This window comes from Paroedura picta, chromosome 5 (genome assembly GCF_049243985.1).
Source record: "Paroedura picta isolate Pp20150507F chromosome 5, Ppicta_v3.0, whole genome shotgun sequence".
NCBI classification, from domain to species: Eukaryota; Metazoa; Chordata; class Lepidosauria; order Squamata; family Gekkonidae; genus Paroedura; species Paroedura picta.
Genome location: NC_135373.1, coordinates 107,681,753 through 107,700,447, shown reverse-complemented (window position 1 = coordinate 107,700,447; position 18,695 = coordinate 107,681,753). Strand labels below are relative to the sequence as shown.

The 18,695-nt window shown below is 45.2% G+C and overlaps 1 protein-coding gene across 6 annotated transcripts in view; it reads left to right on the top strand.

Moving 5' to 3' along the window:
* TBXAS1 (thromboxane A synthase 1) overlaps nucleotides 1–17,604 on the top strand; it is a 272,497-nt gene extending 254,893 nt beyond the window's left edge. For all 6 annotated transcript variants that reach the window (XM_077339797.1, XM_077339793.1, XM_077339798.1 and 3 more), the window contains 4 exons: nucleotides 13,056–13,144; nucleotides 13,560–13,697; nucleotides 16,208–16,370; nucleotides 16,985–17,604. In XM_077339797.1, coding sequence (XP_077195912.1) covers nucleotides 13,056–13,144; nucleotides 13,560–13,697; nucleotides 16,208–16,370; nucleotides 16,985–17,059 — 465 coding nt within the window. In that variant the 3' untranslated portion in view covers nucleotides 17,060–17,604. The remainder of the gene's footprint in view (nucleotides 1–13,055; nucleotides 13,145–13,559; nucleotides 13,698–16,207; nucleotides 16,371–16,984) is intronic.
* Nucleotides 17,605–18,695: the final 1,091 nt, after the last annotated feature.

Genomic DNA, 18,695 nt, shown 5'->3' with positions numbered 1-18,695 from the left:
GAGCAGGCATTCGGGCAAATCGGTGCAGAACCTGGATAATGAATTATTTCTTCATTCTCAAGGACCAGTATATGCTTTTCCTAAAGCAGGCGTGCCCAGCCATCTTGAGCCTGTGGGCACCTTCAGCATTCTGACTCAGGGTGGTGAGCACAAAATGGCGGTTGCAGGAGGTGGAGCCACATATACAGAGGAAGTCCAGGTACAGGAGAGAAGAGGGGGACTTTCAAGAATACACTGCAAGACAAGACTGTGAGAGAGAATAAAACAAACAGTAGCTGCGACAGAAACAGTGTTACTTTAACCTGCATAGCCCAGCTTTTTTCAACCTTTTGACCAAGGGGGAGCCCCTGAAATGATTTTTCATGCCTCCCTGCCACACCCCAAAGGCGTGACTAGAAGTGACATCACCACCTGTGTTAACAGGCAGGCCCGAGGAGAACTGAGTGGGGATAAGACAGGAGGCAGTTTAAGGCAGGAGTAAGCGTGCAGGCAGGCACAGAAACCATGAGAGAACTCATACTGGGGTGGGGGTGGGGGACAATGGAAGCAGCCAGTTTGCTAGTTTGTGTTTGAGACTATTAATGTGGGAGGGAAATGCTGTGGACTCCCTCCAGAGCCAATTGAATCTTACAGTGGCCAATTAGAAGCCCCGCTGGCTAAGAGCACCACCCACTTGGTGTATGCCCACTAGCACAACATTGTGGATCCTAGCCTTAAAGGGTCCTGGACCCAGATCATTCAGGCCAAGTTGTAAAGGTCAGAACTATTGTCCATACCAGCTTTTTTCAACCTTTTGACCATGGAAGAACAATTTTTCAGGGTGCAAGTAGCCCTGGAAGTGATGTCATCTGGCCATGCCTCCCTGCCACCCCCCTGGAAGTGCCATGTCACCAGAAGTGACATCACCACCTGTGTTAACACCCAGGCTTGAGGAGGACTGTGGGAGGAGAAAGAGGAGGCAGTTTAAGGGGAAGGTAGGCATGCAGATTTGGCCCCCTCTCAGGGACAGAAACCACAAGAGAACTCATGTTTGGTAGGGGGAGCAATGGAAGCAGCCAGTTTGCTAGTTTATGGCTGAGGTTATTGAGAGAAAAGGCCATGGACCCTCTCTAGAGCTCCTGCAGACCCCCAGGGGGCCCTGGACCCTTGGTTAGGAATCTATGGTCTATACTTTAGCCTGGAAAGAAACACACAACAAATGCAGGGCACAGGGGACAAGGAAAGTAGCCCAATTAACATCAGGTCTGCTACATTCTAAACTTCAAAACTGAAGTTTCTGACCTGGATACTTCTGCTATAGACTCTTCACCTATGGAGAAGGAACAGAGAGTCCCAATCAAGAATAGACTTGAGTTTCTGATGAAACTGATAGAAGAAGTCACTGCAAATTACAGTCTTTGAAAGTAGGGCAGAGAGGGGGAGGTTAAACACCGTCACTGCTGTTACATGCAGGTTTTCCTCCAGCAAAGCCCTCTCCGTTTAAAAATGTACTTCTGAATGTATACCTTCCCTGGCAATATGTCAACAGTTGTTCTTCTGCCTCAGCCAAGCAGGGATGCCAGCCTCCAGGGAATCCCTTAGGACTGCAGCTCATCTCAAGACTATAGAGAACAGTTCCCCTGGAGAAAATGGATGCTTTAGCACAGGATTCCCAACCAGGGGTCTGTCGAGCTCCAGAGGGGATCTGCAGCATTTCCTCTCCTGTCTTGATAGACTTGGCCACAAGCTACAGAACTAGCTGCTTCCATTGCCCCCTTCCCCCCTCCAGTGTGAGTTAATTCTCTCATGGTTTCTGTGCCTGAGAGGGGAGGGAGCCTATATGCCTACTCCCCCCCTCCCAGTCCTCCTCAAGACTGCCAGTTAATGCAGATGATGTCACTTCCTGTGACATGTAACTTATGGGGCCGTGGCAGGGAGGTGTGGCCAGCTGACAGCCAGGTTTCCTTGAAGCCTGAAAAATCATTTCAGAGGCTATTCTGTGGCCAAAATGTTGAAAAATGCTGCCTTAGAGCAGGGGTAGTCAACTTGTGGTCCTCCAGATGTTCATGGACTACAATTCCCATGAGCCCTTGCCAGCAAATGCAGTCCATGAATTGTAGTCCATGAACATCTGGAGGACCACAGGTTGACTACCCCTGCCTTGGAGGATTGACTCCATGACATTGTACCCTACAGAGGTCCCTGTCCCCTCCAGACTCCATGCCCAAAGCAGAGGAGAACAGAATGGAAACGTTTCTTCTCAGAGGGTTTTTCCAGAAGGTGGTGCAAGAGCTGCAACCCAAGAATGGCAAGGAGGTGGTTATTATTTAGTATTTCTTTAGCACTTTCAGTGTGAAAAGCACTCCTCACTCCTCACCCCCCCCTGTTCCACATTACAACAGTGCATCACGTGGCCAATTTTTTCCCATGCCAAGATATGCAGATTATGCAAAATATATCTCTATATCTATATTTATATCTTGGCTTCTTTTGCATAGCTGAATCTGCTTCTGTTACCCATGGGGAAGGTCAAAGTGCTTTGTAGAGCTCTGAAGCAGCAGCCTCCAGTTTCTGAGATTCCCCCAACTGATGTATGTGTTGTGAATTTTTACAAGGTAATATTTTAGGTCTGTAAAAAATTGCCTTTTATTTAAAGAGAGGGGAGTGTCCAAATAATCCTAGCATTCTGAGGGTATCCTGCACCCATACAAGATGGCAAAATGAATACAGGATCTATTCGTTTTAGAGTCACGTGGAAAGGAAAATTCTGACAGGCGTTGCTTTCTCCATCATGTAGTGGAACGATGAAAGAGTCATCTACTCAGTTTCTTCTTTGGGAGATGTTAAAGGCACCGGATCCACCCCTTAGCCCTTTCCCAAAAAAGGGCACATTTACAAGTTTCTGGTGTTTGTAATCCCTTTCTCTTCCAAGGGCATGCCTTCAGTAGCAGGTCTTTATCTAGGAACCCTTGTCCTGCTGGAACCATATGCAAGTCAGCAGTTTCAAATGTGCAGGCTTAACTTTCAGGCTCTCGTGAACCAAAGCTTAAATCATACAGCCCAAGGGAGTCCCATTCCTACAAACTCAAGGTCGGAAGTCAATCTCCTAATTCTTAAGCACTTGATGTTGGCAGTTCTGCTTTTCCCCTTGTGTAAGACAAAGATAATGTGTACTTTATAGTTACTAATGACGTGAGTGTGGAGAAGACTGTTAATTACATTCATCTCTATCAAAAGCTTTGCGTACCTTCGACAAAAGGTGCCTTACAAAAGCGAAGTGTCATGATAAAATGCTTTATAGCTATGAGCTGCAGCAGAAATGTTTAATGTGGCAGCACGGAAGCAAAGTTTCTCCTTATCGGGGACAACAATAATCACCCTGTATGATGGAGAGCTCTTGATTTTGTTTCTGTAAACAGGATTACTTGCTTTAATTGCTGAGTTATCTAATTTGGCAAACACAAAGGAGAAGTAAAGATAATTGTTTCCCATACTTATTTTAGATACCCATTGGAAAGGCCCATAAGCCAACAGGAGAACACATGCCTGAGAGGCAGAAGGTCACAGGTCCAGTGGTTAGGAGTGGGGAAGCCCTCTGCCTTGGGGCCAACCCTTGAGTGTTGTCCTTAGGACCCAGGATCAATCATCACTGAGAAAGGAAGTAAGACCACAAGTCTCAGCCAATCAACACTGAGACAGGAAGTGAGACCGCAAGACTCAGCCAATCAACACTTATACACAGGAATAAGCAGCTTTAAAGGGGGGAGGTTAGATAGATTCATGTAGGGTGGTTCTGTTAATCGCTGAGAGCCATGGTGACTGAGGGGAACCTCCACTTTCACAGGTACTAAATCTTTGAATCCCAGAATCAGGTGGCAACAGCAGGGGGAGGTCTCAGCCTCTCTTCCCTGTTGTTCGCCATCCAGAGGAACCAGTTGGTCACTGTGTGAGAAAGGACGCTAGACTAGATGGACCATCAGTCTGATCCAGCAGGGCTGTTTAGATGTTCTTATGTTCTTAAGATAAGCCGGTTTTTCAGGGCCAGTTCATCCATTCAAGTCCCATTTTATTCTTTTTCCCTAGTGAGATGCCTGATTCAGTTACAGCATCACAGCCCACCAAAGATTTTTTTTAAGCTCATTTCAAAACATAGACCTTCCTTCGTCCTATCAAAGGCATTCAGTCCACTCCAATGTTATGCTCTCATTCCTGCACGATGTCTTTATTTTAACACCCCTCCCCATACTCACATAGTTTACTGAACTCCCTGCACAGCAGAAAAAATGGTCAAATCCAGTGATGAAATGCGACAGCTTTTCATCCACCCAGGAGGCAGAAATTGCTGCTTTGGCATTTCCATACAACTCAGTGTCTGATGCACACACATTAACAGGGCAAAAGGCCTGGACTAGCAACTTCCCACTGGAGGTAGAGCAATTTTGTGCATTCTGTGTGCCACCACCACCAGAGAAGAACAAGGCAGCCTGCACACAGGGAAGCAGAAATGTCCAATCCGGACTGCATTGATGGGTGAACAGTGAATAGCCTGTGCCAAAGCCATCTTTCACGTGAACACAGACTTGATAGCAGTTTCTAGACTCTTTTTCCAAACTCGGGGAATCTAGCCCTTCCAGAGTCACTTTGTTCACATCTTTCAGTGGCTCCGATTCGGGTATACTCAGGATGGAACTAGATCAGCCTTTCTCAACTTTTTTTGTGGTTGAGAAACCCCTGAAACATTCTTTAGGCTTCGAGAAACCCCAGAAGTGGCACAATTGTGCAGAATATTGTTGGGAAGCAGAGCTGTGGACACGCTCATCCATGGCCCCTCCCCCTCTCACCCCCTCCAGGCCCATCATTAGCCATTTTGGGATGGGGGGGGAGGGTTGGACGTATAGTTATATAACCCGATAAATGTTTAACAGATTTTAAAAACTTAATTTGTTCCCAGTCATTTGGGAAATCCTTCCAGGCTTGTCAAGATACCTCAGGGTGTCCTGAGACCCTGGTTGAGAAAGCCTGAATTAGGTGCTTACAAGGTCTGTTGTCAAAAATGACAACCCCCTGTGGAGCCCTTCTTTTCTATAACACGTAATATTTATCTGTTGACAGTATTTGTATGTTAGTTTGCCAGACGTGCGTGGTTGCAGCTCGCAACAATGAAACTGTTGTGTATGCAAACCCACAGAGGTAACAAAAACCAAACCAAACCAAAGGACAACACTGAAAGCGTCAAAGAAACATATTAGCACATTATTTATTAAATTTTCTGGTGATACCAAATTGGGAGGAGTAACAAACACCCTGGAAGTTAGAGATACAGTTCAGGGAGATCTGAACATGCTGGGAAAATAGGGAAAACAGCCAGTTTGGTGTAGTGGTTAGGAGTGTGGACTTCTAATCTAGCAAGCTGGGTTTGATTCTGCCCTCCCCCACATTGCAACCAGCTGGGTGACCTTGGGCTTGCCACGGCACTGATAAAGCTGTTCTGACCAGGCAGTAATATCAGGGCTCTCTCAGCCTCACCTAACTCAAAGGGTGTCTGTTGTGGGAAGAAGAATGGGAAGGCGACTGTAAGCCACTTTGAGCCTCCTTCGGGTAGAGAAAAGTGGCATATAAGAACCAACTCTTCTTCTTCTTCAAGGACCCTCCCCCTTTCTCCCCTGGAACTTTAATGGCTGACCTTGGACTTCACTGCCCTCCTGTTGCAGATGCTATGGCCAGAACACACATAGTTTGCAAGAGCTCTTAGCTTGTGGCTCAAAGTCTACTCAGTATGTGTTTATTTTCTTTATATATTTAAATTGTATTGCTAAAATTGGTTTCGTATTGTGGAAGTTTCTGTAAGCCAGCTTAGAGGTCCCTTTAGGTTGAAAGCAGTTTAGAAATATCCCAGCAGGTATATCATTCCATTGCCCTCTCTACGCACACGTACATCCTCCTGTTCACCTTCTATATAGTGAAGGCAGGTCCTGTAGAACTGAGACAGTGCTCAGAGTCTTTTGCATCGCTTTCTGGGATGACCCAAGGAATCCATTCGCAATATAACACTGAGCTGTGTTCGACTATTACATAACTTAACTCTCTTCCCTCTCTTGCTCCCTCCTCCTCTCTCATGGTAAGATTCAGTTCATTACTTCCCACTTTTGGACAAATCACATTTTTATTAGCTACATCTGAAGACACAGTTTGTGCTTCCCCTGCAAACCCAGATTGGAAACCAGCTTTAAACCGTGGTTTGCAATCAGTTTGGAAGGCTTGCCAGTTCATATGCAATAGCAAACTGTCTTAAACTGGATACAGCTAGTTGAATTAGTGTGCATGGGCAAAGGGGCAGAGGGAAGGGGGGATGCATGAGCCTGGGATATAATCTTGAAATGCCAAACCATGGTTTGGTGTTATATACACAAACCAACCATAGATGCTGTGGGGTTATGTGGATGCTGTGATATTTATGACTTAGCCAGTGCACAATTTTTGTTAGTCCAGATGTGCATAGCATGGGGCTTTTTGAATTATTTCATAGATATAAAGTTTTGTGGGCCCCATTTGAAGCAGGGCTCGCTGGGAAGACGGCACATTCCTGAATTCTGCAGGGGTGCGGCTGGGGCATTCCCGCTGCCGCCTGCGTAGCTCATCGAGCCTGGCAAATGGAAAACGGTATGAAAGAGAACTCTGTGCAGAAACCACGTGACAGTCTCTGTTGTGGGAGCATGAAAATTCACACTGGTGGTGATGATGCCTTTTAATATAAACACAAACTTAAGGAAATGAACATTTGATTAAACTAAACACATGGGCCTTTTATATTCCCAGGCCCTTAATTTAAAGCGCTGTCACCTCTTTGCTGCAACTACCAGCTGGAGGAGGAGGATTTAAATTTATCGGCTGTCTTCCAAGTGATACCACAAATGTCTGCTGAGATGGGCGTGGGGGAAGGAAGGAGATGGGAGGTCTGAAGACTCCTTATTCCAAAATGTCTCCAGTAACTGCTGCAGAATATTTCCGTGGTGGGCAAGATTTAAGTTTCAAATAAAACCACAGGTTGTTCAGGGATTCTCCACTGGTGCAATGCTCCTTGGACCCATCTCCTTGCTGTTTTGTATATACATATCACATCTCTGCCTTTGGTGTCTGGGTGGCTTGCAGTCCTTTTATCATTTTAATATCCTCTTTGCCTCCCTCCCTCCCTCCAGGAGACATTTTCTGCCACCCAAGAACAAATGTTGAATGTATCAGACAAATTTACAGATAAAGAGATCTGTGATGTCTTAAGTGCAGGGGGAGAAGTGAAATTACTTCCTGGCATGAGTGTATTTTAAAAGCCACATTCTTCCAGAGTAAACTATGCCAAAAGGAGAAAAAGAAGAGTGGTTTTTTTTTTTTTTGCACCCCACTTTTGACTACTCAAAGGAGTCTCAAAGTAGCGTATAATCGCCGCTTATAAAAAGTGATTAGAATAAGGTGACCAGTTTTTAACGTTGGTAAAGCAGGACACCATTAACCGGGGGGGGGGGGGGTTCTTGATTAAGACTTTGGTCTATATGGAGCAACAAAAAGTTTCATAGAATGCATAGAAATCAAAAATAGTATTGTAAAATTTCAACATAAGTACAATTTGCCAGGTACCCCCAGATGTCCCTCCAAAAGTTGGACAATCTGGTTACCTTAGATTATAAGCCACTTTGAGACTCCTGGTAGGGAAAAGCAGCATATAAAAACCAACTCTTTCTTTCCCCTCCTTTTCCTCTCCCCACAACCGACACCCTGTGAGGTAGGTTGAGCTGAGAGTGCTCTAATAGAACTGCTCTGTGAGAAGAGCATTCTCCAGATTAAAGGTTGCTACTCTTAACCACTGCTAATCTTAACCACTGCCTCATTTAATAGAACAGATAACAGCATATCCTGGATCATGTGCTGATGCTAAAAAAAAATACATCAGATTTATTCTGGTTTCCCTTGGAAAGAACATGCCTATAGTTTTTATTCCTGTTTCCCTCAATAAACACAGTAGAGATTTTACATCTCAGTGTAAAAATAAGTTTTCATAAAATAACCTAGGACAGGGGTAGTCAACCTGTGGTCCTCCAGATGTCCATGGACTACAATTCCCATGAACCCCTGCCAGCAAATGCTGGCAGGGGCTCATGGGAATTGTAGTCCATGGACATCTGGGGGACCACAGGTTGACTACCCCTGACCTAGGACATAATCCATCTCCCACATCTGGGGATGTTAGGGTTGCCTACTCCTTCTTGGGAAGTTACTTGGAGATTTGGGGGAAGAGTCTGGGGAGGGTGGAATTTGAGGAGGGAAGGGACTTCAACATGGTATAATGTCCATTAAGTCCACCTTCCAAAGCAGCCATTTTCTCCAGGGGAACTGATCTCTGTCATCTGGAGACAAGTTGCAATTCCAGGAGATCTCCAGACCCTACCTAGGAGCTAGCAATGCTAGGGGAGGAATCAGAGTTTAATGGAGACTTTGCCCCCTTTGAGGTCAACCCTTGGGCACCCCCCTGGGCCTCCATTGGATAGTGTGTGCCTAGAGATAAAATGACAAATCATTTATTGCTTGCCATTGTAGGACCAAAGCTGTTAGAAGACTCCTGAAATTAGCATAGTGGATTGAATTGGGTATTGAACACCCCAGGCTCAGTTGAGACTCTTACTGGGGGAGTGATTTCTTCCCTGCAACACAGGAGTGTGCCTCATGTCTCCTCCATGCTACAATGGGTTGAAATTAGTTCAAAAGAATGTTCAGCTAAACATCCAGAAGTTCCGAACAGAGCAATTCCTCAGTGGAACAGGCTTCCTCGGGAGATGGTGGGTTCTTCTTCTTTGGAAGTTTTTAAGCAGAGGCTACAAAGCCATCTGACAGAAATGCTGATTCTCTAAATTTAGGCAGATTTTGAATGGGTGAGCAGGAAGGATTATGTCAGTGTTTGGCTCTTGTGGCCCTCTCTTGCATGCCCAGGAAAATGCCACTTTGGGGTTCGGAAGCAATTTATTTCCAGGCCAGACTGGCAAGGGATTTGGGTGTTGTCGTTTTTTTGTGGGGGGGGGCATCACCTGCGCATGGAATTGCAGTCACTGTAGGTGGGCAACTAGTTGGGAATTTCTTGAATGGTGCAGTGGCTTGAACTAGATGACCCTGGAGTTCTATGATTCTATGTTTCAAAGAAGAAAAGTTGGTTTGTATTACCCTGCTTTTTGTTACCTGAAGGAGTCTCAGTGTGACTTACAATCACCTGTCCTTCATCTCCCCCTCTGCAGACTGTGAGGTACATAAAGCTGAGAGAACTCTGAAAGAACTGTGACTGGCCCAAGGTCACCCAGCTGGCTGCATGTGGAGGAGGTGTGGGGAATCAAACCTGGTTCCAGATTAGAGGCTGCCACTCTTAATCGCTACACCTGGCACTTGTGTTCTCCCCCAACTGCGTAGATTAAAACTCTTCTCCCTGACACATTCATACTCTGTGAGCAAGGAGGTTTTTAAGTGGGAAGGGATTCAGATATACGACATGACACCGGTGTTCTACAGTGTAAATCCTGAAGAAAAAACCATGCAAACCAGCCTTTATTCAGATGCTCAGCTTTCCATGCTATTGTGACATGGACATTATTTCCATGTCCTGTGATTCTCATGGCCTGGTCCATGGGGCAATGCTGAACCCTCTGCACCAGCGTCCAGGTTTCTGGGTTGATCCTGCAAATCTGTGATTCCCTCCAATGGTGTGGCACAGTGATTAGTGGATCAGTCTGGGATACCCCAGTTTGAATCACCATTCTGCCATGGAAGCTCTCTGGATGATCTTGGGCCAGTGACTCTCTCTCAGCCTAATCTACCTCGCAGGGTTGTTGTGAGGATAAAAAAGAGGCAAGAAGAACATTGTAAGCTGCGTTGGGATCCCCACTGTGGGAAAAGGTGGGGTATAATTGAAGCATGTCAATAAATAACACAAAACCTTCATTCAGACAGATATCCTGTGAGATATTTTGTGTGAATCCATCCTGGAACAGTGTCCTGCCAGTTGATGTGGTTATAGCAGTGGGATACTTCTAATATTGTCCAACGTTATCAGGTTTCATTGGCCTCTGTTGCCCTAGAGCTAGATCTAGATTTGTTTGTAGATTATCCTGCTTCTAGAAGTTGGCAATGGTCAGGCAACTGCGCTTCATTCTTTGATCTGCCAATAGGCTTTGATCCAATTGATGAAGTATTTTTGCTAGTGTGCTTGCTGACCCTGGATAAAATAAACAGGATTGCATTTCAGCAGACACTAAGGTCAATGCTGATCCTAAGAATTTGTTCTTAAATTGCTGGTTTATGCTTTTGTGGATGTGCTTGTATATATTCTTTTCCATTCCCATCGGCCATCGGTTCAGCATCGGTGGGGTGGATAAAGAGGGATGACACAGGCTGGATTTCTGCAGACTGTGGGAATAGCCAGTGATCCTGTTTCCCCTGCAGAGGAGATGCGTGCCTTCTTTTGTGGCACAATGTCCAGAAGTTCAAGGGAAAGATGTTTAAGAAGACCCTCCATCATTGCTTACCTGTAGCCCATAAAGCAGTAAGCTAAATGGAGCCTCCGTCCTTTGGTGCCCCCAGGTCCTGTGGCCCTTTGTCCACTTGGGATTGTAGTGGCAATATGGCCATGTACATTTGTGTCCAATTTGCTGTCCCTTTTTCTGCTGTCTCTTTTTTCTTGGAAATAATGCACAAAAGGTTTATTAAACAGAGGGCTGACATCACAAGCCTGCATGGCTCCTGTGATTAAGCTCCAGAACCCCCCCCCCCCCGATTTCTGCAACACTGAGCTCCTCTCAATGCAAAGAGACTTCTGGCAGTTTATCCACTGACATTTCTGTTTGAGAGATTCTTTGGTCTGGATCATCTATATGAGGCTTTGTGTGGCCAAGTGTTGCATGCAGTTTTGCTGCCCCCAGCTGGCAGGACCAAGCAGCAGCTTGTACTGTTTCCCCAGAGAAGCCTCAGTGGAAGAAAATGCTACCTGCTGTGCCTTTGGGCCTTCCCCCATGGTCAAAGTGGATCAGAAAGGATTGATATGAAATCCTGGAGAAATCATAAGGAATGGGCGGGGGGGGGAAGAATACCAATAATATTCTTTGCCTTTGGGGGTTTGTTAATCACTGGTGCCAATGGCAAATGTTCATCTTGACATTATACCATCGTTTTGGAGGTTGCTTTTAGAAGAAGAAGAAGAAGAAGAAGAAGAAGAAGAAGAAGAAGAAGAAGAAGAAGAAGAAGAAGAGTTGGTTCTTATATGGCACTTTTCCCTACCCGAAGGAGGCTCAAAGCGGCTTACAGTCGCCTTCCCATTCCTCTCCCCACAACAGACACCCTGTGGGGTGGGTGAGGCTGAGAGAGCCCTGATATCACTGCTCGGTCAGAACAGCTTTATCAGTGCCGTGGCGAGCCCAAGGTCATCCAGCTGGTTGCATGTGGGGGAGCGCAGAATCGAACCCGGCATGCCAGATTAGAAGTCCGCACTCCTAACCACTACACCAAACTGGCTTTACTTTTGTGTCTTATTTTTTGTTATTTGACAATTCCTACATTTACACAATAGATTGGGGCAATGTGACACTTATAACTCAGCCAAAATGACAGCAAGTTTTAAAAAATATCCCTTCAAACAAATCACAGATGCATTCTTTGTTCTCATCTACCGGACTGCATATTTCATACAGTTTCTGAACACTGGGAATGCTTGCCAAGTGTCCAATCCAAGGAATAATATATTTATCATGGGGCTTTAAAAAAGAACAACAATATCAAAATGTATGAAATATGCAGTTCTCATCTACCGGACTGCATATTTCATACATTTTGATATTGTTGTTCTTTTTTAAAGCCCCATGATAAATATATTATTCCTTGGATTGGACACTTGGCAAGCATTCCCAATGTTCAGAAACTGGCATTCCTATTTTCCAGCAAGCTAATAAACTGTATGGTGAATGTTGCTTTGTTTTGTGATAGAATTTCTGTGCATCTGACAAACTGGGTTTTACTAAGGAGGCAAGGCCTTGGTTAAATTCAGGGGGGGAATATTTTTTGCTACTTTTAGAGCATGTATGATAGATGGGGAATCCCGGAAGTATTTGAAAGGTTGTCACTTGGAGGAGGGCAGGATGCTGTTTCTGTTGGCTGCAGAGGAGAGGACACGCAGTAATGGGTTTAAACTACAATCACAACGATATAGGCTAGATATCAGGGGGAAAAATTCAGAGTAGTTCAGCAGTGGAATAGGCTGCCTAAGGAGATGGTGAACTCCCCCTCACTGGCAGTCTTCAAGCAAAGGTTGGATACACACTTTTCTTGGATGCTTTAGGATGCTTTGGGCTGATCCTGCGTTGACTAGATGGCCTGTATGGCCCCTTCCAACTCTGTTTCTATGATTCTATGAAATTGGGAAGTTCATGACTACTTAGTGGACTGAAGTAGAAATCACAGACTACAAAGCAGACTAATAAAACAGTAAAGGTAAAGGTAAGGGTATCCCCTGTGCAAGCACCAAGTCATGTCTGACCCTTGGGGTGACGCTCTCTAGCGTTTTCATGGCAGACTCAATACGGGGTGGTTTGCCAGTGCCTTCCCCAGTCATTACCATTTACCCCCCAGCAAGCTGGGTACTCATCTTACCGACCTCAGAAGGATGGAAGGCTGAGTCAACCTTGAGCCGGCTGCTGGGATTGAACTCCCAGCCTCATGGGCAAAGCTTTCAGACAGCTGCCTTACCACTCTGCGCCACAAGAGGCTCATAATAAAACAGTACAATAACCTAAAATGTCTTTTTTAATTGGTCAGATGTGTGTCCTGAGCTTGGGACACCATACCTAAATAGGGGAGGGGGTCTAGTTTATATTCACAACAACCTTATGAAGTAAGTAGATTGTGACGGCCCCAAGATCAGCCAGTGAGCTTAATTGCAAGTGGGGATATGAACTCACATCTCCCTGTTATACACCCAGCATTGTACCACCTCTCTGAATATTTGATCAGGATTTTGTATTCCAGATCACAATATGAGTGATTTTATTTTCTTCAAGGATGTTCCTGACTGCCAAAACATACATGGACTCCTCTACCTGGATATGGTGATAGCCGAGACTCTACGCATGTATCCACCTGCATTCAGGTCAGTGGACCCAGCTGAAATCTCTCTTTGAAGAAGGACTTTCTTAAATACCCAGCAGCGCTCTTCCGTCACTCTGGCAAAACTGCTGGGCCAGATAAATGGCGACAGGAGCTGAGTGGAGAAGTCGCAGAACACAAAAATGAGCTGTCTGAGTAGTAGGACCTTGTTTACAAGAAGCAGTTGTGGCATGTAGCACTTTGTTCAGGTAAAGCTATGATTCCATCACTATAATCTTTACAGACGGAAACATCTTCTCTACACACTGTGGACTATTTGTTTCTGCAGTGCTCACAGGCATGTATTTTCCTTTCTTTTGGCAGGCCCGACATTGATAGTTTACATTCAAAAGCTTCTTCAATGCGTCTCTGCTTTCCTGTCCTTATGTCCCTGAAGTATTTAACCTTTTGTCTTGTAGGTTCACCCGTGAAGCATCAAGAGACTGCGTAATTTTGAGACAACGTGTCCTTGCTGGTTTTATAGTAGAACTTGCGGTTGGGCACCTCCATTACAATCCAAAAATCTGGCCAGAACCTGAGAAGTTTATTCCTGAGAGGTACATGAACTGCCCTTTCCCCTTGCTTGTATCATTGTTCAGGCCTAATCAGATCACACCCTGTGTCTTATGGGGCTAATAAAGAAAGGAAGAAGCAATGCACAAAAACAGAGGGTCAGGTGCTCTGCACAAAACAGGGCTTGTTTGTGAGGAAGGTCTGGTTTAGTCTTGAGTTCTTGCTCTCGATCCATCCTTCTCTCTCTCCCTCTCCCCCTCCTGGTTGGGGGGCGGGCAAGGTTCCTGCTTGAAGCTAACATCAGGATGTGGTCATGTTTGAATGCAGAGGCCTCAACAAACTGGGATTTGTTTCTTCCTCAGTAATCAGGAGTCAGAATCACAGCATTACTGGTTTTAGAAATGGGAAGTAACAAGCCCCATTCCTTGAAGCCACCTGAAAGTTGGACCTAACAACAAATTGGAACCAGATTGAAGACTTCCTAAACCAAAAAGTTTTCAGCAGTGATTCTATGTGCCAGGGGAAGAGGCAGGGAGTTTGCAAGCCTGAGAAGGCTTGAGATTGCTACTAATAAATGAAACTTGCTTCCAACATCTATGTCTTAATACACCCAGAAATGTTTACTTGGTAGACCTTGGTTTCTCCGCAAGTCCTCCAGTAAGACCTGGATTGCCATACCTTCTTAATATATATTGAGCAATATCTGGACCCAGACAGACAGAATTTGTTAAATGTTAATTGGGTAACATGACCATATATGGTCATGCCAACCCACCCACCCTCTCTGAAATGGCCAGTGATGGGCCTGGAGGGGGTGAGAAGGAGAGGGCTTTAAGAGGGTGTGTACACAGCTATGCTTCCCAACTGCATTCTGCAGCATCACACCACTTCTGGGGTTTCTTGAAGCCTGAGGAATGTTTCAGGGGTTTCTCAACAGTAAAGAAAATTGAGAAAGGCTGCTCTACTAGGAGCAGATGCCAATTTACTTATTTCAACCTGTAAATCCTAATGCATTTTGAGCAATTAGTTCTTCATCGGTTCCACATTCATGTGTCTAGTTTATTATTAGATTTAGTTCTCTTCCATTATGGTTTAATTATTCATTATTCTGTTAAGTTGGCATTAATCTTTTGTTCTTGTTGGAGAGGTGGAATTGGGCTTTGGGACTTTTTATTTTTTTTTTCTAGTGTGCTGTTGAATCACTTCTATATTGAAATAATTATTGGAATGACTTTTTATTTATTGTATTTGTTTATACTTTGAAGGCTCAGTGCAGTTCACAACTATGTTTAACATTTAAAACCAACACTCAATAAAATATAATAAAATACAGTAAAATGGTTACAAATTTCAGGATCTAAAATACCATGCCATTCCACCATTTTATGCAGATAGCTGTTTCCATACTATTTCCAAGGAACTGTAATGTAAATTGTATGCAACTATTACTCATAGTCCCCTGGTAAAGAGTTGGGAGCTCAAAACACAATGGGATCTATACCCTGGAAGAAACCATTTGCTCTCTTCCTCAGTTATCTTGCCCACCTCTTCCTCTACAGCAGGGGTAGTCAACCTGTGGTCCTCCAGATGTTCATGGACTGCAATTCCCATGAGCCCCTGCCAGCATTTGCTGGCAGGGGCTCATGGGAATTGCAGTCCATGAACATCTGGAGGACCACAGGTTGACTACCCCTGCTCTACAGCTCCCACTACAGTTCCCACTGAGATCCATTCTGTCTGTTACCTTCATAGGAAGGGATCTTGAACTGCATGTTGCATGCATGCAACATTCAGGGACCAGTTTGGTACTCTCAGGCTTATGTCAGTAATTAAAACATCCTCCAGTGCAACTTCATCAGAAGTCAGGGTAGCGAGACTCAATCTAATTGCATAGTTTACTTTTCTGGTTGGATCTAGCTTTGCTCTGTGTGTTCTGTGATGTGACGGAACACACCGTGCCTTGGAATGGTGGGGTCTTCCATCCTTCTTTCATAACAATGTCATAACAATGTCCTTTCATAACAATGTCCTTTCTATGTGTGGGTGTATTTTGGCACATTACTGTTCAGTTCCCAAACAACTATCCTTCAAGATAGCTGCATGTTGTGCCCTCCCCAGGGAGATTCCCCCTCCCGGATGATAGGAATTCCACACGTCTTCTGTTGAAACTATCATCTATTGTAGCATCAAATCCACTTTACTATCATAGAATCATGGAGTTGGAAGGGACATAATGGGTCATCTAGTCCAACCCCCTTCACTATGCAGGACAATCACAACCCTATTGCTAGCAGTGTAACCTGCCACCCCCTTGAGCCTTCACAGAATCAGCCTCTCCATCAGATGGCTGCCCAGCCTCCATTTAAAAATATCCAAAGATGGAGAACCCACCATTTCCCGAGGAAGCCTGTTCCACTGAGAAACCGCTCTGCCAGGAACTTCTTCCTGATGTTTAGACAGAATTTCTTTCCATTGTCCCTACAATGTTTGCCACGGGCCTGTTAATCCTTCCCCACCATTTCTCATGCAGCTATTTAATCTTCCTGACTCCCAGGTTTACAGCAGAGGCCAAGCGCCAACGCCACCCCTTCGCCTACCTCCCCTTTGGTGCAGGCCCTCGTGGCTGCATCGGTGTGCAGCTGGGTTTGATGGAGATCAAGATAACACTGCTCAGAATCTTGCAGAAATTCAGGTTTGAAACCTGCCCCGAGACCGAGGTTCGTATCTGTGTCGTTTCTCGGATTTAACATTTGGCTTTGGAAGGTGTTGAAGAACAAGGAGGGAAAGCACCCTTGATGAAGTTTGCTCCGATCAGTTCCACCCCAGATATGCAGTTCCACCCCAAATATAGCCATGGTTGGAAAGGGAAGAACTTACCCTCTTCCATCAGAGAAGGGCTGAATTGCTAGGGCTGAATTCCTGCATGAAAGATTCATGGGACTCCAGGGATCTCCCCCCCCCCCCCCCCCCGTTTCAAAGCCTCTTTTCTGGCCTTACCCAAGCTCCCATAGAAGCTGAGCACAGAAATGTAAGGCAGTTGCACCCTCTGACAATGATCCCTGAGCCAGGGTACCTGGGCAGGCACATGGCCAGAGGTTGCTATGATAAAAAGATGCAAGATGTTGCAGCCTTGCTGATGCAAACCAAGATCTGGTTAGTGGTTGGGTGGGATCCTTTCTGGGAGCCCTGTGCATGCTGCCTTGAGGTCCATAATGAAAGAAAGGTAGGATGTCAGTGTAGCTCCTGAGTGGGTTGCCCAGCACTTTGCAAGCAATAGTTCTGGTCTATTTGTGCAACTTGCGCCATCTCCTGTTTCTTTTCCCTTCCTCAGGTTCCTTTGCAGCTGAAATCTCAAGCTACACTAGGACCAAAGAATGGAGTCTACATTAAGATAGCTTCTCGATAGAGCAGAATCCGATTTCTATATGTCTTCCAAGGAAATGACAGCTTGCTGTGTGATGCCTTGCGTCTGTAATTGTGAAACTGCACTGGAACAGCCTTTCCTTTCCCCATCTTCCCTGACAAGAAGCAAAGGTGTGTTAAATGATGTTTAGGGAATATATATATATAGTAAAATGACATTTTAAAAAATCCAAGAAGATTCGCTTCAGGGTAGATCTGTGTGGCTTTGGGGAGCTGGCAGGCAAGGAATCTGCATTCCGTCCTGAACCCTGTCACTAAGAGCCACTTCATCTGTGCAAAAAAATGCATTTTTCCCACATCTACTGGAATTGAAGACTGAGCAGAGAGATCCATGTGACCAGCTAGCTTCGGGGAGCACTTTTCCTGTTAACATATATAGCCTTTGACTTGTTCTTTGGCGGCTATGCCACCTCATTTGCTATCAAAAGTCACAGCATTCCATGCCTTGTATGGCAGGCCCCTACACACTTGTCCTTGCTGAGGTAATTTTTACACCCCAAAATAAAACGTTGTTCCCTCACAGACTGAGCAAGCCTTGTAGTGTGGTTTCTTTGTCATAAAATGAAGCTACCTGTCACACCCCATGACTGTCAGATTATTTTGGCTTTAGTCAGCCCTGGAACATTTAGGGAAGTTTTAAGAGCCCTCTTTTCTTTACGCTTTGTAAGAAATGGCACTGAGGCATTAGTAACAAATAGAATATTTTATTTTACATGGAAGAGTACAGTATAGAATCGTAGAGTTGGAAGGGGCCACACAAACCATGTAGTCAGTTTGGTGTAGTGGTTAGGAGTGCGGACTTCTAATCTGGCATGCCAGGTTCGATTCTGCGCTCCCCCACATGCAGCCAGCTGGGTGACCTTGGGCTCGCCACGGCACTGATAAAGCTGTTCTGACCGGGCAGTGATATCAGGGCTCTCTCAGCCTCACCTCCCTCACAGGGTGTCTGTTGTGGGGAGAGGAAAGGGAAGGCGACTGTAAGCCGCTTTGAGACTCCTTCAGGTAGTGAAAAGCGGCATATAAGAACCAACTCTTCTTCTTCTTCTAGTCCAACTCCCTGCTCATCAGCCTAAAGCATCCAGTATAAGTATCTGTCCAACTACTGCTTGAGGACTTACCACTGAGGGGAAGCTCACCACCTCCTTAGGGAGCCGATTCCACTGCTGAACTACTCTGACTGTGAAATTTCCTCCCCTTGCTATCTAGCCCGTCCCACTCTACATGAAATTTAAACCCATTACTTCAAGTCCTATCCTCTGCTGCCAACAGGAACCATTCCCTGTTCTCCTCCAAGTGACAACCTTTCAAATACTTAAAGACAGGAATCATGTCCCCTGTCCTTAAAAGAATTCTCTTGCCAATTTGGCCTGAATTAGGGTATTACTTTACTGCCCAAATTCCCACTGCCAAATATCTGACCCAGTTGTCCAGACACTCTGTGAATGAGTTGTCATTAAAAATTCAGTTCCCTAACTAGTTTCTTCTCAGAGTGGATGGTCAATTGAGGATCTACCAGACAGACTTCTCTCTGAAGCAGCATCCTAATTAGAAACAGCCTGGCACTACAGCAGTATATCAACTCCCTCTCAGCTGCTGCGGGACAACCAAAGCATTCAGAG